The 27,899-nt window shown below is 36.6% G+C and overlaps 1 protein-coding gene across 1 annotated transcript; it reads left to right on the top strand.

The window, feature by feature from the left end:
* The first annotated feature begins 75 nt into the window (after positions 1-75).
* On the top strand, positions 76-26,295 carry WBP4 (WW domain binding protein 4). The gene is made up of 10 exons (XM_026058965.1): positions 76-150; positions 6,609-6,681; positions 8,068-8,130; positions 8,223-8,346; positions 9,150-9,362; positions 10,298-10,353; positions 13,912-13,978; positions 15,983-16,149; positions 17,144-17,361; positions 20,201-26,295. Coding segments are annotated over exons 1-10 (1,191 nt in total). The 5' UTR covers positions 76-148; the 3' UTR covers positions 20,409-26,295.
* Positions 26,296-27,899: the final 1,604 nt, after the last annotated feature.

The raw sequence follows: 27,899 nt of genomic DNA on the forward strand, positions 1-27,899 counted from the left end.
GGGGCGGGGGAGGTAGAGCGCGGATTGAGCTCTCCCGGCTCCCGTAGTCGCGCGCGCGCCGCGCCGCCCCCGCCGCGGCCCGCCCAACGGCTGGCGGCGGTCGGAGGGGAGCGGCGGCGGCAGCCGCGTTGTTTCTCGGGCCGCGGCGATGTGAGTGCCGGGGCCGCGGAGGAGCGCGCAGCGCCGGCCGCTCTCCGCGCACGGCGGCCAGCCCCCTGCCCGGGAGCCCTGGGGACACGGGGGGCGGGCAGGGCTGTGGCCCGGCACGGGGGCCTGGGGGTGCGGGGCGGGGGCGTTGGCGGCCGGCCCGGCCCCCGGTGCCCGCGGGCCTGGGGCAACCGCAGTCCCGCTAGTGCTCCAGCTGCAGCCAGCGACCCTCCCAGCCCAGCCCTGCAGTCTGAGTTACATTCTTCTCGCTTCGGTCCGCCTCCTGCCCCCCCCCCCTCGTTTGTTTGTTTTTGCTTGCGTTTTCTGGCCCTTATCTCTCCCAAGCACACCGGGTAGCTTTGCTTTCTGCTTGCGAGGGACTTCACTTCTGCTTCTTGAGCTGCAGCGTTGGGGTGGTGAGCATTGCGGACGAGTGTTTATAGTCCTCTATTCCCCCCCCCCCCGCCTTTAAAGCAGGGTTTCCTTTGGTACCTCTAGTTATGGATAAATCATAATAAGGAAAACCACTGTCTCCTAGTTCTGCTATATGTCTCTATTTTAGGTGTTTGACTGTAAAGTTTGTGTTAAGACTTAATAGGTTTTTTGGGGGTGGGGTCGAAATCTAAGCTTTGGTTTTCATTACATGAGAATGTCAGATGAATGGCATTTACTCATTTCTATTACTTTTTAGGGTTTCCTAATTTCTGTGCTTAAAAAAAATCTGAAACTTATCAAAAATTTCTTTACAGATCTTTTTGTGGGAAAGTATTTGATGGTTAGGTTGTGTGAGTCTCATCTTGCAGACTCATGCTACATGCAATGTGTTCTTAATTATAGTTATTGCTAAAATTATACTTGAACAATTTCTTGACCCAATTTATGTTTTTGTTTTTCCCTTCTAATCCTTATCATATTCTTACTGACATAACCCATATCCTTCACCTGGATCTACAGCAGCAGACCTCTGCTCTCACTAGATACCTCTGACTTTAGATACCTAGCTTCTGGAGGTTGGCTTGGATTGTTCACTTTAGACTCCCTGTATGAGAAAGAAACATGCACCTATAGAGTTCAGTTCATTTCTTGTTTCTTAGATGCTTAATTTAGGATGGGAAGAATGGCCCTTTGGAGCCATTGGATTGTCTCCCTCCATTGACATGAGGGAACTTAGACAACTAGATATCTGACTTTTTAGACAACTAAAGTTAGGTGAGATAAGTCCTACTGGAGCTCTATGCATACAAAAGTCTGCCCTCCCTAATATTCTTGTGCGTTCTTGTATATTGTTACAAATGTTCGTGATGCTCCATTTCATGTAAACATAGGTAACTTAAAATTCAGAAAAGTGGTCTTGCGAAGCAGATTCACGCAAACAATCTTCAGCACCAATGCAGAGTCAGATCAAGCAGCTTATGCAAATTCCACTGTCTGCTGAGATTGTCTTGTAGGATTATGACTTGTATTGTATGTTGTTTAGAGGGGGCTAATACAGTAATAAAAAGATACAGCTGTTTGGTTGTAAATTACAATTTATTGAATAATTGCCAAAATATGTAATCAACTTGACAGCCAGAAGTACTAAACACTTCACAGAACTGCCCTGTTTCATGAAGATAAAATTCTCATCCAGTGCTACTCTGTGTTAGGAGCCCAAACATACAAATGCATCCAGTGACATATTAGAAGGCCAGCACACTAAGGTTATGTTGGCTAGGAGGACAGTCCTATGTAGTTGGTGTGTCAGGGATTTGTTTTTCTTGAATCCTTATTTTTAGATATAATTTGTTTTTCTTAAAAAAAAAAAAAAGGATATAAATCAAGGAAGGGTTTTTAGGGTAAGATTAGTGCAGTAGGAATGAAGAGTTGCTATGAATTCTTAGGGAGTATGGGTCATTAGGGCCATTGCACTGTGTCCCAATTCGCAGTACAAGAGAGCCTTTTCCTCATTTTCCTTTTTGGCTTTCTTCCCTGCTGGTGTTAGCTTGTCATTCTTAGAACTTGCCAATACAGAAAAATAAACTGGGATAATTGTATTAGAATTAGCTGTTCTGGAATGTCTCCCCATGTGGAGGCTCTGTTGTGAAATACATGTGATTCTTTTTTTTCTCCAATATTATTATTTTGCTTTAGAAGTACACAGTATTCCCAAATAAAATTTGTTAGCGTTCCTGAATAACAACACGTCCAGTTGAGTGGCTGTTACAGAATATTTATCCCACAATAGCTCCTCTGAATTCATTTCCTTGTGTAGTCAAGAACTTGGATCTGTATATTGCTTAACAAGTTATTTCACACACCTCTATTCAAGAGAGTGATGCATGCACAGGCTGCTCAGTGCTCAAACCTGTAGAAAGCTGGAAGATGTTAACTGTGTGGAAAATCTTTGCAGATATTAAAATCAAAGAAGACTGCTGAACATGTGTGTGATGTATTTTTTTTTTCTCCTAAAGGCATATAATTTGGACAGATATATCCCTGATACAAAGTCCCTTGCATCCCTGCCAAATTTTGAGTCTGGTGTTTTAAAACAGAGCTGTTCAAAGCAAATGCTTCCAGATTATGTTTGTATGGCCAAATTACTTTTTTCTTGTCTTCAGAACCACCTGAAACAGTTTTATTTCTTTTATTTTCTCTTTCTCTCTCTCTCTCTCTAACTATATATATATATGTATGTATATGTATGTATATAAAAATTTCAGCCAGTATGGAATAGGACCTGAAACTTTCAGCCCAGTCCCAAAATAAAGTTTGCAAAACTGTATCAACTGAAGGTAGGTTCTTTATTAGGGTTGCTTAAAGCTTCCCAGTATGGGAAGGCTGATCGCACCATCTGTTAAAATGTTAATAATGCTATAAGTTGTTAGGAAAGGAAACTTGCACTTTGGCAGGAAGATCGAAAGTGAGAGTTCTGGGATGCAGGACTCCAGTACTGCTGGAATATTCTTCAGGTTACATTTTGAATATTGTCGACAGAACTTCTTTGTGTTCTCCCAAACATGTGGCTCACATGCAGTAGGAGTGCGTAATCCAGATTCTCATCATTTTGACATAGGTTCTATGATTCTAATGGTTCAAGAAAGGAATTATGCAAAATAAAAATATCTGAAATTCAGTGCTGCAAATAACGTGGAGAGTGCTGTTAATGCAGAGTTGGTATTTATTCTTCCCTATGTTCTCACTCCCCCAATGTCTTAAATGAACTTCAGAAATCTAAAAATGTTTTTAACATTGAAGCTATTCGCACTCTACAGCTGTTTGCTGCAAAGAGTTATTTCATTAAAGCTCCAAGAAACCAGTTCTGTGTTCACTCTCTCTTCCCTTTCCCCACCCCCCCCATCTCCTTTAGTCCTCTGACCTGAGCTTACAAATTCTCCCTTGTAGGTTTGACCATTAGAAGTTGAAACAAAATCCCTGTTCTTTGGGAGATACAAATTTTTTTGCAAGTTACTACAGGATTTCCAACTTTGGCTGAAAGTTTATGGCAGTTTGTCCAAAAGTATTGCTACTGCTCTGTTCCCTGTAGGCCCAGCGGCAGCTTCCCAAGTTCACTTGCTCAGTTAGCTCTGGTAGGTTGGGCTCCAAACTGACTTTTTGTCAGAAGCCTTCCTGGGAGGAAGAGCTTCAAAGTAAAGCTTGCACACCTCTTGAAATTAGGGTCACCACGCTGCCTTCATTCCTGTTTGAATGGGCTCACCTGAATAAATGTATACAGTGCATAGGTCACGGTCCTGCAAATGTGTAAAAACCATGCATTCAACTTTACGTACTGTGGACTGTCTTTTTCACTTCATTTTACTGAAATGAAGAAAGATGGTTGTAATGGTGATGGCTAGGCAGTCAGCTTTCTGGTTCTCAGCAGGCTGGACCAGTTGTAATGTAAAGCTGAAGTCAAGCATCAGCCTTAACTTTACTGATGTAAGTGCAGGCAGAAGATAAGTAGTCTTAAAAACTCTACCGTTTGGCTACAATGACTTATTTAAAAAAATATGATTCCCATGGTTGTATGCAATTATACAAGTTTAAGAGAGCTTTGTGCCACTTTAACTGCATCTGCTCATGAGCCTATATTTGGTAGATTAATAAAAAAATCACATGCCTAAACATTGTCATAAAGCTGGCTTAACTTTCAGGCTTGTAGCCAGGGCCTGTGAAATCTTGTGGAATCCTACTGAGGTGGGATTTTGCTTCAGTTGCTGCTCCCTTTCCAAAACGCCCCTCTTTGGTTTACTCCCATTCCAACACTGCTGGTGCTTTGCAGGCTCCATCGTTGCTGCAATGCCAGGTGTTATTCAGTGGATATTTCAGATGAGCTTGCTCTTTCTTTGAGTGGTATGAAGTAAACTGGAAAATCTCTAAGAGAACTACTCAGCATATAATACTCTGCATGCTCATAAGTCTCAGAATTGGGACCATAATTTATGCAATTAACTCTTGTTAATCATGAAATGCAAAATTTAAGGTTCCCAGGATAATACCAGGTCTACAGCACTGAGTATTTTTACATTTATTTTATATTTAACATCACAGAGTCAGCTCCTATGTCTATCAATAGCAGATGAAGACAAAAGGCTTTTAACTTAAAGGCCAATATTTCATACTTAAGCCCTAGATTCACCCCTCAGATTCACCAGCATGATTTCTCTAATATGTAGAGCTTAACTCTCATGACTTTTGGTAAGTGCAAGTGTACAGTCTTAATTTTAGCATTTATGCTTGATTCTTTTCAAGAGAAGGAGTCCTATTAGATTATACTTGGAAATGCACAAATGTTCTTGCACCTCTGAAACATGTTGTGAGGTTGTTTTGCAATTTGTATGTTTTCTGTCGGAACTAGTCCTCTACCTTAGGAAAGTTAACCCAAGTTTTAGCTAGAAATTTATCTTAGATGATGTCAAAGGATTTAGAGACAATTTAGGAGCTATAGCTCAAATAGGAGAAAGGGCCTAGAGGTATTTCTGAGCTCTGTGAGAATCTCCCTCCTACCCGCTCAGTCTTCAAGACAGAGCGTTAGATTTCCTGGGCTTTGGCCTGAGTGCATTTTGGAATATAAATCTCAAAAGCCTTTTAATTAAATGTGTGACTAAGTAATCACCCAGTTTTAAAGTATACCATATAGGGATGAGCGGATTTCTGTTTAAATTAGGGGGAAGCCCAGCTGCTGCTTTTTAGCTTTCCAGAAAATTGCTTGAAAAGCTGCATGTTGCCAACACAGTATTGCTTACAAGTTGATTCATTTTTTGCAGTATATCCTTCAGATTTACAATTTTAAATTGTAATAGCTTCTTAGAAATTATATTTTACACTAAGCCTTGGTGGGAGGGCTTGTTTTGATATCTGTGCTTCAATTTTAAGTGTTGTATCAGTCAGGTCTGTTTCTGTTATGAAAGACTTGCTTGCACATATCATAGGGTTTAGGGGTGCTATTTTTGTGCATGGCGAAGACTTTGTTTTTATTGAATAAAAATGTCAGGAAGTATTTTCCTTGAACTTTGTACATTGATCTTCAGATGGAAAGCAAAGATTCATCTTTTGGCTTTTTTAATGTTTCTAATGTTTCAAGTGTTAGCTTGAGTTGTTTTTGTTTTCCTTTTTGCCCCTCATTCTTTTTATTTTAATTTAAAAACATAAAAGTATGTTGCTGGAATATTTTCTGTTGAACCGAAGCGTTGCATCTATTTCTGCAAGCCAACAAGAAATGGAATTTATTTCTGTTCATGTGAGAGCCTCATCTGGCATTTGAAAGGGGTTGTTGATGAAGAAACAGTCTTTATCTAATTGTTGGAGGGGTTGTTTGTTTTATTAAGAACTTTTATGTATTAACTTCTGAGCTCTGCAAAGYTCCCTCATGTTTCCTCACACATATGCAACTTCTTATCCAAATTGCATGGTTCAAAAATATTCCCCTTTTTACACTGAAACATCTAAACCATTTGCTGTTTTATCTGTAACCCCACAGGTCAGAATCTGTTCCAGGGCCCCTTCCATTAGCTCACATTGTCCAAAACTATACCTTTCTGTTGCTAAACTCAGTGTACTGAATCCAAAGTGGGCTTGGACATTAAAATGAAAGTTTTACAGTTAAAAACATTTATCGCATGCATTATATAAAAAATAACAAGTTGCACATCTCTGACAATTCTGTCTTTAATAAGGGTATTTAGTACAGCTTGTTAATCTTGGGCTAGTGTTGTCTTTTATTTGTGGTTCTTCTACATCATTTCCGTTGTAGAAAATTTTGTAGTCTTCAGGAATCAGTTGGGCACAGTGCTAACACTGAGCTGTGCTATATGGAACATTAGTCAATACAGCTACTCTTGCTCGCTCCCCATAGTTTGTAAGAAACTCTTACCAAAGGATCACCCAAATAAGACTAGGTTTAGTTTCTGGGGCTGTATATGTAAAAACCTTTGGGTTTGATGTTGTTTCTGATTACACATCTTTTTTTTTTAYTTCTTTTCCAGGGCGGATTACTGGAAATCTCAGCCAAAAAAATTCTGCGATTACTGCAAGTGCTGGATAGCAGACAACAGACCTGTAGGATGATCTACCATATTACCTTAATGATTCTGAGATACCAGGATTTTGAATTGCAAGCTTTTAAAATCACTTTTGATACTAGTCTATTGATGCATGAAATATATCATCTTAAAATGTCTTTGTAATACTTACCTGTGACATTTAAAGCGTTAAGTGAGAAACAGGTATCTGCACACAAGATGGTCTATGCTATTCTCTTTGGCAGTAAAAGATAAGAACTGAAATATCTGATCCTGCATTTTCTTCAGGTTCTGTAACTTAACATTTGATCTTTCTTGAAATGTTGTCTGTCCACAGACGTTAAAAGATCTGCATGACCTATTCCTAGCCTTAGTATGCAAACAGAAAGCAAAACCTGGCATATGTGCTGTTTATAGGTGGGCCTGGTACAGTTAGTGCTCCAAGCATTTAAAGGAGGTTTCTTTCATTTCACATAGCCCACAGAAATGTGATGGGGGTTTGTTACCTCGTTACTGGGTTGTAGAAAGATGTGTCTGATTTGCAGACAGCTTTTGCAAACTACTAGAGCCAGTGGTTTCTAACTCAGAAGTAGGTTTTGCACTCCTAACCTGGTGCCAAGAATACTTCTAGAGCTGAGTTTCATCTTGCTTACAATTAGATACCTACAGTTCAGAAGCACAAGTGTAAGTTAATCATTTTAGGTCTCTTTCTGTAGTAAATGAAGAGAAAAATTCATTAAGTGAGGGATTTGGGTAACCTATAAGCCTGTCTTTGAATGAGATGAATCATCCTCTGAAAGTCTCTATCTCTGCCAAGGCATTCTAGGGTCACTAGGTCAGGTTTAGGCATCTAGCTTTTGAACACCTGAATTAGCTCAGATTTTTGTTGTGTGAACCTTATTAGGACGTCAACTATTTTACCGGTAGAGCTTCTGAACTCCTTCTAGTTTCTACTAGTTTCAGTCTTTCTGGCAGCTCTTGGCTTGCAGACTGTCCTGTTGTCCTTAGTTACCTAACTCTCTCATTTTCCTTTTTCTGCCCTCTGTCTCAGATTTTATGGACTTGCAGACTAGTTTAAGTTCATGGGATCTTTGTGGAGCGTAGCATAATCTAATTAAGAACCATAGTAATATTTGGAATGTTAAATAAATCACATATTTTTGGAAAGCTTGCAGGAAAACAAACAGAGCGAGTTTAAAAAAAAAGTGTTACTGCTTTTTCATAATTTCAATTTTGAATTTTTCTTAGTGTTCCTCAATTTGTCATGAGCAAACATTTTATAGCTATAGTGTTTGCTCTAAGTATTTTCAAAACAGGTTACATTTAGGCTTATTCAGCTAAGCTATGTTTAGCTAAATTTTAAGTAACTAAAACTAACTAATTAAAATTGTATCATGTGTATTTTATTTTTCTTGTTTTGAAGAGCATTGAATTTCATGAAAGAGGAAAGAATCATAAAGAAAATGTGACAAAAAGAATTAGTGAGGTAACTCAAACATCTTGTTTTCACAAATACATATTTTTTAATCTCTTTCATTGTCAGACTTGTTTAATCTTTTTTGCTTTTTGTTCTTGTAGATTAAAAAGAAAAGCTTGGAAAAAGCAAAAGAAGAAGAAAACATGTCAAAAGAATTTGCAGCAATGGAGGAAGCTGCAATGAAAGCATATCAAGAGGATTTGAAAAGGCTTGGAGTTAAGCCAGGTAGTTCATATAGCTGCCAAAGGATTAAAGACAGAATTGAAAGAATATTGAATAGGAATGTTTTTTTCTTAAATTAGGTTTTAGGAACTTAAGACTTTTAGGCCTCCAGGACTCTATTTGGTCATTAAAAAAAAAAAAATGAGCCTTCAGTTTGCCAATGGTGGAAATTGCAGTACAGAATGTTTTTAACTATGGTGTCCTCTGCCCATGGAACAATCCAATTTGGAGTAGAAAATTAAACAATGTGATAGAAAAAATACTCTGTAGTTTGCACTTGCAATCAGCACTGCAGCTTCCTTTAGTTAATTGTATGTTTCACTTCTGCCAGTGGAGACAAAGTTCTTACCAAACAGGAGAGCTTGGACCCCACCACTGTCAAACAGTGGAGCTTTGAATCTCCTACTCAGCTTGCAGTTCAGCGAGTACCTTTGTTCTGTCCATGTGAAGACATATACTTAAAAAAAAATTTTTTTTCATAGTTTCAAGCTCCTAGGGAAGCCATCTTTTTCATAACTCTTCTAGTTTCCTTCTTTTTGTTACTCGGAATTCATGAGTCCTTGTGTTTTTTTTCTTCGTGTTACTCATCTTGTGATATTTGGACTTTCTCATGGAACTATAGTATTGCTAAAATACAAGGTTCTTTTAATATCTTTTTCAGTTTACCTGCTGTGTGTGTGATGCTATGAGTGAAAATACTCCTAAGAACAAAATTTCCTGTTTGTTGTTGCTGTTACACAAGAGTGACTAGTATGTAAGTTCAGATTATTAATCTTTTTTTAAAAGGGAGTATCATTTTCTTTAAGATGATGTAGGTCCCATTTCGACACAGAGTAAAACACAGAGTAATACAGTGGAAATTAAAGGAAAGAAAGAAAAGAAAGAAAAAAAGGAAAAGAAGGAAAAGAAAAAAAAGACACCTCAAGATACCTCACGGCCACCAAAACTTGAAAAGAAGGAGTGGGTACAAGGATTTTCTCCTGAGGGCTACACATATTACTACAACACAACCACAGGAGGTAAAAACTAGTGAGAAGCAAATGCAGACATAATTCTTGCATGTAAATGAGAAGAGACTACCCACATTTCTTTACTCTTCTGCTGTATCAGTGTAGATTGATAATTAAAATGTTAAAAATTAGCTGGAGATTTGATACTAAACATTCAAGACATAGGCATCCAGATCTTAAGACTGTTTTTACTTTTTTTCAGTAAGTTAATAATGGGAAAACTCAGTAATAGATGTTTCTGGAAATTTTTAGCCTCTCAAAAGTTAAATATAGAAAAGATAGGTGTGTTCCTTCCGAAGAACCTTTCTTACCAGGAATATGACATAAAATGGTCAATTACTTGGGCATCAACTGTGTCCAAATAAAAGAGAGTAGATACTCCAATGGTTATGGGTTGTTTTCTGGTTTTTTTTCCACCTTTACAGGATTTATCTGACTTGCTTCTGTTGAGGAGCAGTGTGTTATGATCTATTTAAAGTGTAAAAGAAATCCTCTGTTATTATTAAATGTAAATATTACAAACTGTTCCTTATAAATTTAAGGACTGACATTAGTGTTTGCCTTAATCTTTCCTCATACAATATAATTTCCAAAAGGTAAAAAACTCATGTGTTTAGTTTCTTCTGGCCAAAGCGACCATTTAAAAAAAAAAATCTTTCTTGTACCAAAATTCTAGTGTCTGTGTATCAGCCATAATTTAATAGAGACTGGCAAGTGATTAGTCCTTGTAAAGCCACCTGTAATTTTGACACTTTGGTTTACTGTCCCATGGTAGTGAAAATACCATGATTTGATCAAGGAAGATTTATTTTCTGATGAAGCATATCTATATTATTTGTTTGTATGTGCACAGACATCCGTGTCATATCCTTTAGATCTGTTTTTCTAAACAACATTAAAAATGGACAGAAGTAAACAATGGATGATTTTTTTTTTTTTTTAAGAATCACAATGGGAGAAGCCTAGAGGATTCCAAGACAACTCTCAAAACTCTAAGATGGTAATCAAATGCTCTTATTTTTTCTTTGTTCTTGTAACCACTTATCAGAAATAAGCTAAACAATTTGCACGTCTGTCTTTTCTGACTGAAGAATATAGATCGTTTGCTCTTAGTAAACTTAAGAAAATATGGCTTGAATATATAGAATGATTTACTATATAGTTGATTAAAACTGAAATTTTACTACATAAATCTTTGTTTTAACCACTTAATTTATCAAGGGAAGAGAAATGATAGTGATGGTTGTGTTTTTGCAGAATATGCATTTTTTGATTCTTCATCCCATAAAATTGAAAGCTTTTGGGAAACTTTGAATAAATTCTGTTTACCCTTTTGTGAATAAAATATAATTTTAAAAAATTAAATCTTACACATTTGAAATACTTGATCCTCCTTTATCTTTCTCTCCCCCCGTCACCGTGTAATTCTAATCTCTCAACCATTGCTTTCTCAGAACAGAGTTTCTGCTGGACATTCTGTCATGCAGGTCTTATTGTCATGCTGGCATTATCATGTCAGCCTCTCCTTTTAGAGTAAAGTGATGGAATATGAGCATTTGTGAGGCATCAGATCTAGACTATAGCTTATGAGCTTCTTCTGCACTACAGTGACATAGAAATTCATAACACTTAGAAAAAGAAAATCTTCCTGTTTGACCAGTCCTCACTGAAGAATAGTTGTTTTTTGTATGTGTGAAGGAGTGCACGTATGTGTATTTGTGTTATATTATAACATACCCCAAGCACTGTTTGAAAAACATTGAGATTGCATTGTCAAATACTCAAAAGAATTAAGAGTGCCTATTTTCTTGTGCGATTACTTTAGGATACAGTTATGTGATAACTTGTCTTTTCTGTAGGTTCCTTCACGGAACCTATGTACAGGCAACCTTCTAGCATTTTACATTATTTTCTCTAATTAAAGCATAGGGAAACTTGCTAAATAGTCCAAAGACAAAATGATTTATTATTATTATTATTATTATTATTATTATTATTATTGGGCTTTCCTCTGATATTTATCACTCTGGAAGTTCAGTGCTTCAAAACATTAAAAATATTATTTTTACATCAGTCTTGGGGACTGAGGTTGTGTTTTTCCCATTTTGAAAACAGGTGTCACAGGTACAGTATGATTTTAAAGTCAGTGTTGTCCACTAATGTTAGATTTGCTGTTAGGGATCAAAAAAACTGGCTTTTTCAGAATGCCTGACATTTTGTAGCTTTATGTTGTTTTTCCTTAGCCTGAGAAAGTAGCCTTTGCTTAGTATTAGATTATTTACAGTCATAGGAGAAACTGGTTATAATTTTATGTATATTTTTAGGCAATTGAATCAATTTACAAAATGTACATAGAGTTCACTGTCTTTATTCTGGCTCCTGTTAAGACAGTGTCTATCTCAAAAATGCTGGCTTTTTTCCAGCCAGTGTTCATTCCCAAGAGACTGCACACTTTATATCAGAGCTACCCAATCACATGCCACTCTAGCTTTTTGATTCTCCCATGGTTTTATACAGCTTTTTAACCAATACTTCAGATTTATCTCCTCAGTCTAGGAGCAGCTTTGCAGTATATTTAGGCAGTGTCACTGCTGTCTTCCAGTGAAGGAGATGGTCCTGTGACTTGTGGGCCTTGGTGCGTATTTGACCAGATAGTGAACTAGTTCACAGGGTGTAAGGACGTCAGAGTTTAGGGTAGTGCTTTGTAGGCTTGGTTCCTTGAATCAGCTTACTGGGGAGTCAGAGGAATGCCAGTGCAGGGAGAAAAGATGGAAGAGAGAAGGAGCTCCCTTCTTGGCAGCATTTCGAAGTTAGGTCATCTCAGCAGTATCATAAACATGCACCTTCTGGTTCGGATATCTCTCTTACGCCACATGGTCATGTTTTGCCATTCCTCCCTCGCCCTGATCTTTGACTTTGTGGTGTCTTTAGTTATTTCAGCTATTGCTAGAAAGGGGCATTTGATTGGTCCCTCATTTAGCCTGAACTAAAGATATTGGGAATATCCAGCTCTCTAACAAGGACTGTCATTGTCCTTGACTGACATTAAAGGGCGTGCTTGCAATATGTAGTTCAAGCAAGATTCATTGTCCCTTCTTGTTTTATAGCACATTAGCTTGCTCCTCAGACTTCACAAAAGGTAGATAAAACACAGTAATGAAAAAGTATGTTGAAGACCACATATGACTTCTGTTAGATTGACTTCATGCTGGTTAGCATTTATATAGTGGGATGCTTGGCATGTCTAATGTCAAATACCTGCTGAAAACCTCTAAGAAACAGATCTGAAATGCTCAGTATCTAACAACTTTAACAAAAACAATAGGCTGTACTTAAGGATAGTCTGTTGTCCTCTTTCCACTTAAATGAAATAAATTTTCCTTTTGCTTCTCTTGTTGAAACTAGCACATTCAAACTTTTGAGAACAAAACCTTGAGGAAAATTGCTCACTGAAGGTTTTCTTGCTTTTCCATTCTCTGAACTGACTGGTATTATTTCTCTATTTATATAAATAACTTTCTGTGGAGCACATGTGAGAACTTCTGATTTTGTTGAGTTTTAAAAAGACAACACAGTTTTACTAGAGTATTAAGCAAATGCGTAGGTGTATGTATGCAGAAGCCTATATATATGTGTGTGTGTTTGTATATACACACACAGAGACATGTATTAATGAAAAAATAACATATGGTGAAGCTGATATTTCTCTTGCATCAAAGTTCTGTCCTATACAGGGGAGTGGACAGTATTAGTACTTAAGGAGCAGTGAAATAGTTGTATATGTAAGTGTTGGTGGAATCAGATCCTTGGGGAAGGTCTCAAGTTTTGTGAACCACTAATGATTGTCTAGCTGTGGATGATTTTGCAAAACACTTTTGTTTTAATTTGCATCCGCAAAGACATACCAGCGACTTCTGCCCAATATCATATGTATGTATTAAACAAGTAGGAAAAATGAGTGCCTTGTTGAAATCAGTGTTTTTCCAATTTGAGCAAATTCATTGGTATACATTCCTCCAAAGTTTGATTCTTAACTATTTTTGGTGAAGTCCTGTTTTAGGATAAATTTTAGAAGATTTTTTTGTTTGCTTGTAGTATTTATTAATACTGGTTTTCTGTAGCTCTCACAAAACCCTGTCTTCTGGAGAATTTTTTTCTCAGTCTCTACTTAGGACAAGGAACAAAAAAGAAAATTACATTTTAAGGTGTGAATACTTTGGAAAACCAAAAACTTGTAAAATAATGGACTATATCATAATTTGAACCGTATGGCAACCTGAACTACACTGCCTGGTTCTAATTATCCACTGTTTGAAAAAAATGTGTGTGTTGTGTTTGTGGTACTTAAAGTTAGGCAGTCTGTATTCAATTGCATTTGAGTCAAAAGGAATATTTTCTAACAGCTTTAGGGGTCCAAGTTTCAATCAAGCTTTAAAACAGCAAAATTATCATGAATGAGAAATACTCAAAGGATGAATATTGTTATATTCTGTAAGTGATGCTCTGACTGATCCTTAAAACTGTTTTTTTTTAATTAATGTCTGTATGTCTTTCTCAGGCAGCAGCATGGGTAGAAGGTGTCACCGAAGATGGTCATACCTACTACTATAACACACAAACAGGAGGTAGGGAGAGTCTGTTTTCCAGTTAAGCTGTGTTTCAGAAGAAAGAGTTTTCAACTCTGCATTTTGTTTTGCAAGTGAACTGCATTTTAATGCCATTTCAAAGTTTTGTAATTTTTAAGTCATTACATTAGTTGAAATACACTTCTTGCTTAAGTCAGTGCTGGCTTTTGGCTGTGTTTTCAGTATGTATACACTTGTGCTTCGTAGGTTTTTTATACACTCAACTTATAACTGTAAAATATGGATTCTTTGTTTATATAAATGTGTTAACGTTTTCGTTTGGAAATCAGAAAGGAACAGGATTTTATTTTGACAGCTATAGAGGGTTGAATAAGGATCTCCACAGTTTTATCCTTTTGCTGAAATAGCATTGATAAGAGAGGCCAGGAGTCAGACCCTCTACTTCTTCTCCCCCAATTTTTTTTTCTTCTACAGGGGGAACTTTGTAGTAACTCCCCCAGAACAGGCATCTGTTCTCTAAATCTGACTGACTCGTGCAAGTTTGGTGATGCCTCTCTGGAGAGCCAGTGGTTTTATACCAGCCATGGATTTTCTTTCTGCTGCTGGGTATGAATTGACATTCCTAATGATGCCAAAAATAGAAGAAAAAAATATTCTGTTTTTCAGCATGCCACTTTCCTAATCAAATCATTTGTGATTTGTTCTTTTGAAATAGAAATGAGATGCTGGATATTTTTAAAGTTGCCTTCTAAATTCAGACATGTTTTATGCCTTTGGTTGTATTGCTTTTTAAAGTTCTTTGTGGACACGTGACATGAAGAATGTCTTTGAAATCAACATATTTGGTAATATTTTGGCTTATGAGATTTTAAAGTTGCAACAGAGATCCTTTATTTTTATACAATTATAGGTGTTTTGGAAATGCTTGAAAACTGCTCGTTAGCTCTGTTACACTAATCCCATTCTCTGAAGAAAAGAGAAATTGTTAACCAAGGAGAATATTTACAGTGTCCAGTCTCAGGCATGTAATTTAGGAGGCTGGTATCTCTAGGCTAAATTCCTGCTCTGAGTCATCCTCTGGGAGGCTTTCTCCATCGACTATATGGGACACCTAGGAAAATGAGCCTTCTCAGTTAGCGGCCTAAAGCTAGATGACACAAGCACCCTTCACAGACTGTTTTGTTAGTTCAGAGCCACTGACTGTCAGTACCTTGCACCTTTACTCTCCAAGATGCATTTAGAAACATACCTGTTAAGTATTTTCAGCTAAGGATATCTTTGGAAATACATAAAATAATGGGAAAGGTCGTTGTTTTATTACGTTTGAAAGCTTATATAAAATAATTTATTAAAAGTTGATATACTTTTACCTTCTTACTACTAACAACAGTTTTAAGACCACTGAGTCAACTTTAAAATTAATAAATTTAGATATTTCCTCTTAATGTATTTTCTGGAATACTACTTTTAATTGAAAATGAGGTCATGTCCTATAGATATTTTCAGATCTTTTCAGATTAACGTTTATATTTCCTTATTTACTTGACTACTCCTTAACTAGAATCCTAATATTACTGAGCCAAGTAGCACAGGGAAGGGGTTAATCTGACCTGAGAGTTAGGAGGCTCACAGTTAGGGTTCTTACTTTATCCTTTCTTTGTAATCAATAGACAAATCTAATCAAACAGGCACCTCCAGAGGGCAAATCATATGTCCTGTTTTAGGATGAGATGGAAACACAGTCTTCTAGTTTGCTATGTATTATCTTTTTCTTAAGCACTAGTTACAACATGCTTTATCAAAAGTGAAGTCAGCTGCCATGAGAATATTTCTACTGGGAAGTAAGGTGGTACCTTTCTGATTAAGTTTATTAAAAAAATAAATAAATAAAAGGCATACTGAACAAAGGCAGAAGCCTTGTGCTAAATTATTTGCTGTATTTTTGCATAAGGCTGCACCGTTACTGGAAGATAATGTCATCAAAGCAATAATAGATCAGAATTAGAAACATAAATAATGTGGTTATCCAAATATCTTGGACAGTATCCACTTGGGAGAAACCTGCTGGTTTTGTTTCATCTTCAAATGAGAACAGTCAACGTGACAAGCATTCTGAAGAGCTTACAGAAACAGATTCCAAAGCATCTGCATCAGACTCTGAAAAGGAAGATAGTGAAAGCGAAGAGCAAAGTCCAGAAATAAATTTCAAGGTAAGTTCTATCTTCAGGTCTATTTTACATACAGTATTCATTTTCTAGCATAAGATGACTTTGTCTTTTACCTCTTACAATGTGCTATACTCATTGTAATTAGGTTAAACCTTATGACTGAAAATAAAAGTTTGCACTTGTTTGAATAGTAAAATTAATCTTTATTCAATTATTTGGCACATTGATAGCGCTGTTCCAGGATACAGAGTATGGTCTTTCAGCCTGCCAAAAGTGTGATGTTCTCTGAGAAAGGGCACTGTCATCTCTGAAATAATCCACGAAATGATTTGAGTTTCAGTGTGAGGTTATGACTTCTAACCTTCATTGGTAAATGTGACTGCCCAGAGTCACATTCAAGGACTCTGGGTAGAGTCCTTAATTTAAAAAACAATGGCAGCACAAAACCTGTATCAATTAGGTATTTTTGTCTTCAAATCTAAAAGTTAAGATAAAGGCTCTAATTATGGCTTTTGTTGGGCCAAATGTTTTTTTGGAACTGGTAGTCCAGAACAAGGACAGTCCAGAGACAGTTTAAGTATAAAATGTATTAATAGACAGGTGTAAATTCTAAAATATGTATTTTTGTTTCACTGTGCATCATTCTAAAGTACTAACAGATACTTGTTAGCTGTAAAGGACATATGTATGTGTGCCTGCAGAAAGCTGTATGTGGTATGTTTCACCTCTTTTTTTTAGCATGTTAAGCTTTGTTTTTAAGTTTGTATTGGCTACTTCTTGCTCTCATCAGCCATGAGAGATGGGACTTCCCAACCTTAATTTTTTCTAATATTTAAGATTTTTTTCAACTGTGTATGTGATGAAAGCTCAAGGAGAAAAATGTTCAGATTTTATTACAATATGAAATTTATTGTTTCAAGTTATTCTTAGTTGAAAAGTATAAATAGTAGATAATAATAAATAAAAGATGTAAAATAAAGCTACATTGTATTTTTATTTAGGCATTTTTGCTTAAGGTGGGTTTTTTCCTCTTTAGAGGAAAGGAGATAATGGTGAAGAAACAGAGGAAAAGAAATCTTCCAAAGCTAAAAAGTTAGGCCCTTATGGCAAATGGCGAGAAGTTAAGCAGGAAGAAGCTGTTGATAAAGAGGAGACTACCTCAGTTTCCCAAGAAACCTCCTGTGACATATCTAAGAAGACCAACCCGTATGGAATCTGGGAAGCAGTTAAAAAAGAGGAAGAGGAAGACACCTGGTAAGTATCTGTTTACCACAGGTGTTCTTGTAATGTTTATTTCCAGAGTGCTTGTTTTCAAGAGCTTTTGTTTCTGACTTTTGACAGAATGTGCTTAGCAGTTATTGGGAATGTAGTCCAAATACAATTTTTGCCTAGATGATTATTTTAAGGAATATCTTTCTATGGAGGATGGTGGTGCTATTTTGTTTTTAGTGTAAAGTGCGCCATAAGTACAAAATAAACTTTGGTGCATTAGTGGATTGTTGCCATCCATGATTTTTTTCAGCGGCTGAGTATTAACTATGTAAAGATAGTTATTCTAAGCTTATGTTCCTTAGCATCATCTCCTTCAAAAATATGGTTCAGCTGCCTCAGAAGTTCTTGTGTCTGCTTCTACAACTGCTTGCAGGCTGGGAATGGCATAGGCAGCTTTCTCGGGGTCTCTAGCTTCTAGGCTAAATTCTGTTTCTTTGTGGTGAATAATTAGTTGGGCTAACTCTACATGGAGTTCAAGATCTATCTTGACTATCCCATGCTGGGGCCAATCTTCTAGGACCAGCAGCATCTTGATCATGCTGTATTTGTATTAATAATATTTGTATTCCCAGTAGGATCAATAGTTGTTGACAGTGTGACAGTGTGAAAGTGTGCTTTGTTAGACTCCAAGCAAGTTCTAGCTAAGCCCAGTATGTATGGCTAAGCTAGTTTCACAAGCACTGAGCTTTTCTCGATTCATGGTTCTGTACTAACTCTTAACTGTTCACCTGAAGGGCGCAGCCCTTTATCACAGCATTTTATTTTTTTTTGTCTACTTCCATCCAGCCTTGCAATAGAAGGCTTCTGGTTGAACTCCTGTTTATCTTGCTCCCTAATTTGTATCTCCAAAATAAAGTTAAGCAGAAAGAAAATAAAAAAATCTGCTTCAGCTTTTTCTGCTGTCACTATGGATAAGTGCCTACTGCTCTCATAACCTGGTAGGAGAAGCTTTCTGGTATGCATTGGGGAATATGCCTAAACCACAAGAGTTTCAAAGAGCTGGCATAATCAAGGCAATATTTATGATGATTTAGGTTATCACCCATCTTTAGAAGACACTTCTCCTTCCCTAAACTAGCCCATACAACATCTTTATCTTTTGAGTACACTAGGCAATATGCTGGAGTCTTGACTTGGATTCAGATACCTTTGAATGAGAAATACCTAGCTATTTAGGTACTTGGAAATTCAAATCAGATTAGGGTAAAATGCAAATGGATGTATTTTTTATAGCACCCAAAATAGACAACACAGTTACAAATGTTTACAAAATATTTAAATAAGGAGGTGAAAGAAAAAGCGTGTAGTCTACTTATGCCAGCATTAAATGTGGAAGTTGTCTCTCTCCCATGTCCATCTGAATTGCTGCAGATGTTTTCCTGACACACATCTGATCAGGAGTTGTTATTTTATTTACTTTTATTTTTACTGCATAATCTATGCATGAGATAGCTCCTTTTCTTCTGAAGCACGCTGTCTTTTGTAGCCAGTTTCTTGTTATTGTTTGCTCCAGGTGTCTGAAGAGATGAGTTTTGGGAGAAGGTGATCTAAATTCTTCAGTAGATACAGTTTTGACACTCTTCAGGCTAAATTAAGCACCGATATACTTCCTTGGAGAGATAAATGTCTTATGTGATCATCTGCTTTATTGAACCAGTTAACCACTCCTTGACTCCAGAGCTGATAAATTCTCCTTTCAGTGATTTGGAATTGACTGCCCAATGAAAAATGCTTTCAGCTACTGAACCTTATATATCAGTCTGTACACAGGCTTGATATTCATACACACATAACAGGGACAAATGCAGTTGTTCACTATTTACTTTTGATTGAGACCAGAAACAGTGCTAACCACTTTCAGGAGGCTGACCTTTTAGGGATACCGCAACAGTCACATTTTCTTGACTTGCAGTCATTGTCATGGCTCTTGTTTGGGTGCTTGAGCTTATCCATGCCTTCCTTGAAGCACAGTACCTGAAATCGGGTACAATACACCAGCTGACATCAGACCAACACTCAGTAGCCCAGAAGGATTTCTTGTACAAATTGGCCAGCAATACAACATGTCCTTATAAGTGTATTGCTTCACAGTAGTGTAATGCTGGTGTGATTCATGACAGGCTTATGATCTCCTCGATCATTTTCTGCTGACTGTTCAGTTGTTCTCCATTTTATGTTTGTGCCACAGGTTATTCATTTAGATCACAGTGTTTTGCTGTTGATCCCCTTAAACTGATTGGTAATTTTTAGATAATGTCTTTGTCAAGATCAGTGTTAGTTGTGATCCAGTCCTCCAAAGCTGTCTCTCCCAGCTTAGATCACTGGCTGATTTGGTAAGCCTGTTTTCTATTCTGTCATGTAGAACATTAACTGAAGTATTGAATAACAGACCTGCGATGGACACCTGAGGAAAACTACTCAATAGCTTTTTGGCATTGAACTGTTGCTAATTGCTTACTGATGAGAGTCTTTCAACATTCTTAAATTTACAAACATGCAGGGCTGTTGGCTTTTATAGGACTATTTACATGATCAGTAGTTGGACCATGCTATAAGCACAGTACAGAACTGAGGTCTCAATTTTTTACTTTGTATGCCAGTTCACACAGAACAAATAAAGCACGTTTTTCTCTTGATTCTAGTCATGCTGGTGATCTTGGCTAGAAAACTTTGTAACCTGCTCATGAGTTTTCATAGGAGTTTTTCAAAGCTGCTTTGACAATTAAATATGAATGTTACTGGCTGCAGTTGGCAGTGTTGGTTTTCTCCATGTAGATTAACCCTTCCGCTTTTTTTTTTTTTTTCCACTCTCTTCTCACAGTGAAAAAGTGGACCTGGAGCTTCCTAGTACAGAGAGTGACAATCTACCACCTCCAGTGCTAGAAGTTCCAGAAGATGCAAAAGTGATATTTAAAGAGAAGACAGTCACCTCTCTTGGAGACCTGTCAGAAGGGGTGCCAACATTTAAAAAGAGAAAATTTGAAAATGGAAAATCTAGAAACTTAAGACAAAGACTAAGTGATCAGTAATATTTAGCAAATCATTTTAGATTCTGTTTAAGTTAGAAAGAATCAAAAATTTAATATTTTAAACAGACTTTTATAAAGAAAAAGTTGGTTAGAAATTAAGGATTTATAGCTATTAAAACATATGTGAGTTCTAATTTTTTTAATTTTATTTCTATGTGATTGCTTTTGGAATGGAAGTTTGTGTTATATTACTTATGCAGTATTGTAAATACATTTATTTTTTGTTTAACCATGCCATCTAAGTTCAGTTTGCTCAGTGTATGCTGTTTTAAATACATTGTGTAAGGTTTTTACTCCTTTTCTAAGTATATGAAAATGTAGTAATTCATAACTTGGGAAAAATGGTACAGACCTTTTACTTTTGCACAAGAACTGGATTAGTGGCATGTACTAGAAAGTAGAACCAGCCCCCAAGATTGTTTATGTGGAGTAGTTTCCAAGCTAATGAGTAGAAATACTGTGCTTACTAACCTTTGCCTCATTGCTTGCAAAACAGTAGGTGGTGAGAGTTCCAACTTTTCAAATAGATAATTTGAAAGCTGTTTTTAGAGGAGTTGGTCACATCAGTGCCATGCATTTCAAATGACATTCTAAAAGAAATTACTTGTGTACATTCATGATAAATGTATTATAATTCTGCAGAAGATTTAAACCTGATGAATCTTAACCTTTAATAACAGCACCAGAATCACCTCTGCTGGAGTAGATTTTTTATGTGGTGTCTTCCCATTGCATATAGCTTTGTTGTTGTCTCTACTTGAATTTTTCTTTCTTTTTACACATTAAGTTTTCTTTCTTTGGTCTTGATTTCTTTTTGTCTCCCTCCCTGTAAAAAAACAATTGCATGACAATTCCATGAAAAAGTATTCCAAAGGTATAGCTCTGCTATAGTGTACAGCATCCTTTTTGAGACTGATGTTTTTGTCTGTTGGTAAGATGGATGCATTGAATAATTGCAGACAGCATCAGCTGGCTGTTCATAACAGCTGAAAGGAGCTAAGCATATTGAAGCTCCATCATTCTCAGTACCATAGGAGAGGAGAAGGAATGATGAACAAGTAAAGCTGATGGCTGAACTGTCCAAGATGGCTGCAGTGCAGTGCTTGGCTGTTGAAAATGCACAATGTAAATGCTAAAACATTTTCTTAAGGATAGTAGGTTTGATTTCTTTATCTGGTGGGAATGGTCTGCATTTAGCATCATCTAAGTGTCATTGTCTGCCACAAAAGGTGGGCCGTAAAGGTTCAAATCATGAATCCATTCAAAATCCATTCAGAAATATGTCTCCATTTTAACACTCACAGTGCCTTGTTCAGGAGAATCTCAGTCAAAAATACTGCAGTTAAAACATTTCTCAGAGTCCAGCTACAGCAAAATATACTTGGTAACTGCTGAGCTTGAACTTCACTGAGAAAATGACTATTAATGTGTCAGGTCAGCTGGGGAAAGAGTGCAAAATTGGGAATCTGGTTTGTCATGTATTGCGAAAGAAGTCGAGGTCCTTTTTTTTTTTTTTTTAATTCTGTGATACTTTCTGTGCAGGCAGAGGAGAATTAAGTATTGAATTTAATCCTATGTGTTTCTTGGGCTTCTTCATCAAGGTTTATTCTTCTGAATTTTGTTCTGAGAAATTTGCAAGTTTTCTTTGGTATCTAGCTCTGGCTTATCATTTAGAGGTGTAGGGTACTAGATGCTCTCACAGTTGTAGATGAAGGAGTAAGTGTATTTACTCCACATTAATATAATGCATAAGCCTCATATGCAAGGCTAGAACAGAAATCTCCCCTACTACTGGAGAGATGCTGTCACATATTGTTTTCATAATCTTATTAAGCACTTTCTTAAAAACAGCTTTTTGGGGTTTTGTTCTCAGTGTTATTTGAACCTCATTACTCTAACATATGGGAACCTGCTTCTAGTTTCTAGGCTACGTGTGTTTGTGACCAGTTTACACTCATTTATTCCCAATTTACACAAGTATTGCCCTTGAGCTAAAGTAGCTTTTCTTCCTCTTGAGTCCATCATGTTGTTTTTCTGTTGTTTTGGGTTTTTTTTAATGAATCAAATAAAGTATCTTTCTGTGATAGGATCTTTATTATCCTGCCAGCACTTCACTTTTCATCCATTCCACTCTGAATTTGTCTAGGCTCTATATTTGAAAAAGATTAAAGCCATGCATGATGTCACTAATACTTCCTTAGCATATTGGAAATAACTCTTGGTACATCCTTGAACCACAGTTGCTTTCACATGACTGCATTGTGCTGTCTGCTCTGGGTGCCCTGTGATTTACCAATACAACTAGCTCTTTCTGCTCCTTTGCCATTGCCAACTGCTGAGATTGCAGCTGATCATGCTTTCATTTAAAGAACAGAAATTTTTCTATGACCTTGTGTTTTGTACTGCTCTACTCATTCCATTTCTGTTACTGCAGGCCTCAAGTATATTCGTTTCTTTATGATCTCTACAGAATGTTTTTATTATTTATTTGCTCTCTTTTTTTTTCTTTTTTTTCTTTTTTTATGGTAGGCTTTGCTTATGTTTAACATCCTCTGAAGAAGTAGTCTTTCTTTTTTAGTGAGAATCTCAAAATACAAGCATCTTTCCTTAAAAATGTTTTGTCCCATTGAAGTGGTTATAGACAGTGATTTAAGATACGGGTAACTAAATTGCTTAACCAGATGTTTAAAAACATCTGAAAATAAATAAAAGTTTGTTTTAAAACTGGTTTCCTTGAGGAGCTGCTGTTAGTTGTAATATGAACCAAAGGCATTTGTAAAGTACTGTGTTTAACAGGTAAATCAAAACAATTATTTTCTTTACATTAGGAAAAGAGAATAAATATTTTCTTTGTTAACCCCTATTAAAGTTGGGTTAAATACCACATGCTTGTTTTTGTTGATGTGACTTCTAAAGCCTGGATTTCACAAGAAATACAACACTTTACTCCCCATTAACTCTGAAAAAATTTGGAGAGGGACCAGCTTATTGTTGATTGTCAATTATAAACTACAATAAGGGCCAGTTGAAAGAAATTTGATACTTACAAAGCCACTGTTTAATTTTGCGTCATGCTGTCATACTATTTCCTTATTGTGTATCTAAATCAAATATTTTCTCTTATATACAAAAATATTGTCTTGTGTAAAAGCTAAGGCAGACACTGGTGTTCCAGTACATCTGTTCTGCACAGATCGCTCTCCCTTTTATGCTGTCTCTACAAAATCTCCTGCCTTTAGAATTTACCATGGGGATTTGCTAGGTACCGCAGTAGTTATGCTCCTTACGTCCTGATCTTTTGTTAGATTGCACTGGAGTTGGAGAAGGGAGTGTTTCTTTCACTGTTTTAAAAGAACAGTGTTTTGTGTTCTGTCTAATCCATTTTCCATCATGCAGTATGTTTTGGTCTGCTTACCTGCTTTTATTGCAAGCTTCTTGGATGAGGACTACATCCTTCTTGGTTTTGTATGCTGTCATAAGGCATTATTAGTGTTATTAGAAGGATAGTAGGAGAGAGAAAGAGGTAGAGAGGGAGTCATCGCAATTTCTGCCCATGGTTTCTTTTGTGTGATACTGGGCAAGTTACTTTAATGCTCTGCATTTTTATTTCCTTGTATCATCTTTTATCTGTCCTGTCTGTTTAGAGAGAAAGCCTCACAGTGCAGGACTATTTTGTCTGTGTTTTACACTATGGCCTGCCTGGACTTGCTAGTGTATCTAGAAGCAAGCATATTGCATATACTAAAAATGATAATGATTTTGTTTGGCATGTAATTCATAGTGACAGGAGCTGTGCAGAGACCACCTATTCAGTTTGACCCAGGTTATAAAACGTCCTTGTTCCTGTTTGAGCTAAGCCAAATCTTAACCCTTCACCTGTGAATCTGCAGACTGAGATACATACTCTCCAATTTGGGAAAGTTTTTTATTTGACCCTCATGAAGAAAACCTGTGCTGCAAGATCATCCAATCCCAATATTCAGACTTAGAAGATGCAGGGGCTGGTCATGACATGGATCTGAGTTAAATTCTCTACCTGTGCACATTTAAAAGAATTTCTTGTTTTTTCTCCTGGAAAAAAAATGTTATTTCAGTGCACATTTTGGCATTTTGGAAAAGGAGTAAAAAATTATTAAATGCTGCTTGGTTTCCTTGATGTGCTTTTTGAGTTGAGTGTCTCCCCTTGTTAGTACTTTTATTATTGGTGTCTTCCTCAAACTGTCTTCCTTCAGTATTCCTATATATGCAAATCTACATATCACTCTTGTGCTGCATTTCTAGTACACGCCTTCACCTTATCCCCAGCTCTGCTGAGATCTTCTGAAAGCTTCATGTTCTCTCACGCAGGCCACTGTGTCTCCAGATCCCAGCTTATGCAGAGTGCTTCTGCTGTCCATTTGCTTCATGCTCTGAAGAAGTACAACCTCACCTATTTTCAAACAACACTCAAGCAATTTCAAGACTGACTAGACAGCCTCTTTTGATATTCTCGATAATTTGCTTTCCTGAAACAGATTTCATTCCATTCCTCATACAGGATTTGAAGCCCTAAGTCCTTTCCCTTGTTGGTCCAAAAGCTGTCTGTATAACCCCTGCTGTTTGCTGTTGCAATCCTTTGTTTCTGTCTCATCAGCCATATCTTTTCAGTCTCTCTTGTATCTACCTCTTGAGTCCTCTCATCTTCTACCTATTTAACTTAGAAATTGTGTTATCCATTTGTGTGATTAATGAATCTAGCTTTGTGAAATGTTTTGGGATATAGCTTAAATAAAAGTTTCTGTACAAAGAAAAAAACAATATTGCACATCGTTATCTGAACAGGGCTGAATTTGCCCAGTACGATTCCCAGAGAATGTCAGCAAACACTGGTTTGGCTTTATCTGTAAATGTAGAAATGTCCAATTATAATGTTAAAAAAAACAACAGGCAACATTATACAGGCCATCTGCTAATGACAGTGAATTTTAATTGATTGTTTAACTGAAGATAATAGCGAAGAACAATGGAGTTGTTCAAAACTACTTGTTTTTATTTATAAGTATTGTCTGCAAAGTTAAACAGCTGTTTTCTCTTTAACAAATTCTCAGTTTCTATTACAAAATACTGCCAGCTCTTGGAGTTTATATGAAAATACTGAATAAAACTTACATTCAAACAATCTATATTAGTTATTCATGTAGTCAAGGTTTTTAGGGTAGCCTGAGAGATTTATGCATGCATAGCATATTCTGTTAAAATAGGGCTTGGGGCAAATATAAACCAAAATAAGTATGTGAATATGGAATTGTTTGCTAAATATTTTTACTCTGTGGTCACCAAGGTATAGTATCTGGGTACCTTCCAGTAGTGCATTAAGCAGTTAGTGGAAATTGCTTTATCCAGTGCATCAGTTATGAGTAACAAATGACCTGGGTTAAAATTGTTAATTTTTAAATTCTTAAACAGAATTCAGTTAAGGTTTGTTGTAGTTACTACTTAGCAACATTCAGAATGTATCTGAGAGAACTTTCTGATGATAACAGATTGTTATTCAGTCGTCTTCGTATTTATTGCTCTTCTGGATGACAAACAGTGACCTGAGAGTTAAAGATACACACCTCTAAAAGGTAGGAAATGTGTGTAAATAATTAAATTATGTTTCTTTTAATGACAAAAAAAAAATCTTACTGTCAACTTGATCAGTTGGAAACTTCTCTTACAGAAAGTGATAAAACTATTCAGCTGTACTAAGCAAATAGAAAACATACAGTAAGATCTGGGCAAACATCTCTGCCAGACTGAAATATGTTTTGTTGCTAATAGCATTAGGTTATTTCTTCCTTTTAACTAAATGATAACAAAACCAGCTTGCTACTCCAAGTGAATAAATGCATTTATAGTTCCAGGATTTCTGAGACATTCCTGTGTACATTCTGTTGATGATTAAATGAAAGCAATCAAGATAAGATATAGATGTTTTTCTACTTATGTAGAAAGTAAAAATCTATCTTTCCACTATCATAAAACTTTTATGTATTTTTTCTATAATTTTACTTTTTTCTTCATTTATGTTTAATAGTATGTATGTAAAAAGTGTACATCTAATCCAGCAGTGTAACATAAGAGTACAGTCATACCTATTTAAATAGTATTAGATTTTAATATCATTTTATGGCCTGTCTTCCATCTGATTTGTAAACAGTCCCAAGCTATAAAAGGAACATTGTTCTAGTACTGAGAGGCAAGTTGTAAAGATTATAGAATGGATACAAGGAAGAGGTGGGATCACATTGATTAAATTTATGTTTTATTAAGACACAGCACATGAGTCTGAGCTCTTCATATAAACCAAACATTTCTGGATGATGTATCTCCATGAAGGAAATCCATTCTGTATTGCAAACCCATTACAAGATGTGTTCTGATTGTGCGTTCTGAACCAAAGAGAAAAGTCAGGTGATGTTTTTCAGAAACTGTGCTCCTTATGTGTCTGTTACAAGGAAGCATTAAGTTTTGCCTGAAACAATCATCTAGTCCATTTAGCAAATATGGATCTGATTAAAAAACATTTGAGATAGGTACTTCATTAGTGCAGGCCAGCAGGCAAAAATGGAAGTAACTTTCTGCACAAGAAAGGTTGCATTGCGCTGGGTAAATCCTAAGGCAAGAATTCAAGCCAAGTCTGGGGGGGAAGTTTGAGGACTTCTTATGAGCTCAGTTTTCATTGGTCTCTCTAATAATAAATCCTACTCAAGAAAAAAAGCATGTTTGGACTCTGTAGTGTACAAAAAGAGACTTGTGAAAGATGCCAGTTTCCTCAAATTGCTGCAAATACAGAATGTGCAGGGAAAAAAAAGTAGTCAAACATACATTGACTGCGTATATGGCTTAGCTTTATATATGCTCAAATGTATGGGGTAGAGCTGCTGGTATTTTAACATATTTAAAAAATTTTGCTTTGAGACTGCTCTAGTTGCACTTTCTATTATAGCCTTGTTCTGTAAATCAAATTTAAAGAATCCGGATATTCTCTTTTATTTTCTTTCCACATCTTACACTGTAGCATAGTGTCCTGCTAGTCTGCTTTACTCCATGGGTAGCTCTGTTCTGTCAGAAGTCCTGTTGTTGTCACAAAGGGTCTCCTTGGTTTTGTCACCATGACCATTTTCTCAGTGTCGTGTTATCCTTGATTTTGCTCCCAGTAAACACAGAACAGACTCTATCCATACTGGTTTCCAGGTACATTCCTGCCCCTGATGTGAAGCATCTTGCATCTCTTGCCCAGTGCAAAGAGATTTTGCTATTTATCTAGTTAATGCTAGAGTTCTCAGACACCTTTGTCACAGATGATAGGTTTGGGAAAATAATGTCAGAAGAAGAATTCTGGAGGGGTAAAGTGGAGGAACAAATACTGTGCTATTTTTATTTGGAAACATTTCATCATCTTTCTCATTGCTCTTCTGACAGCTACTACATTAAAGGTAAAGAAGTCTGCCAAATGTCCAGGTAGAA

Source organism: Apteryx rowi, unplaced genomic scaffold (genome assembly GCF_003343035.1).
Source record: "Apteryx rowi isolate R43461 unplaced genomic scaffold, aptRow1 scaffold_150, whole genome shotgun sequence".
Taxonomy (NCBI): Eukaryota; Metazoa; Chordata; class Aves; order Apterygiformes; family Apterygidae; genus Apteryx; species Apteryx rowi.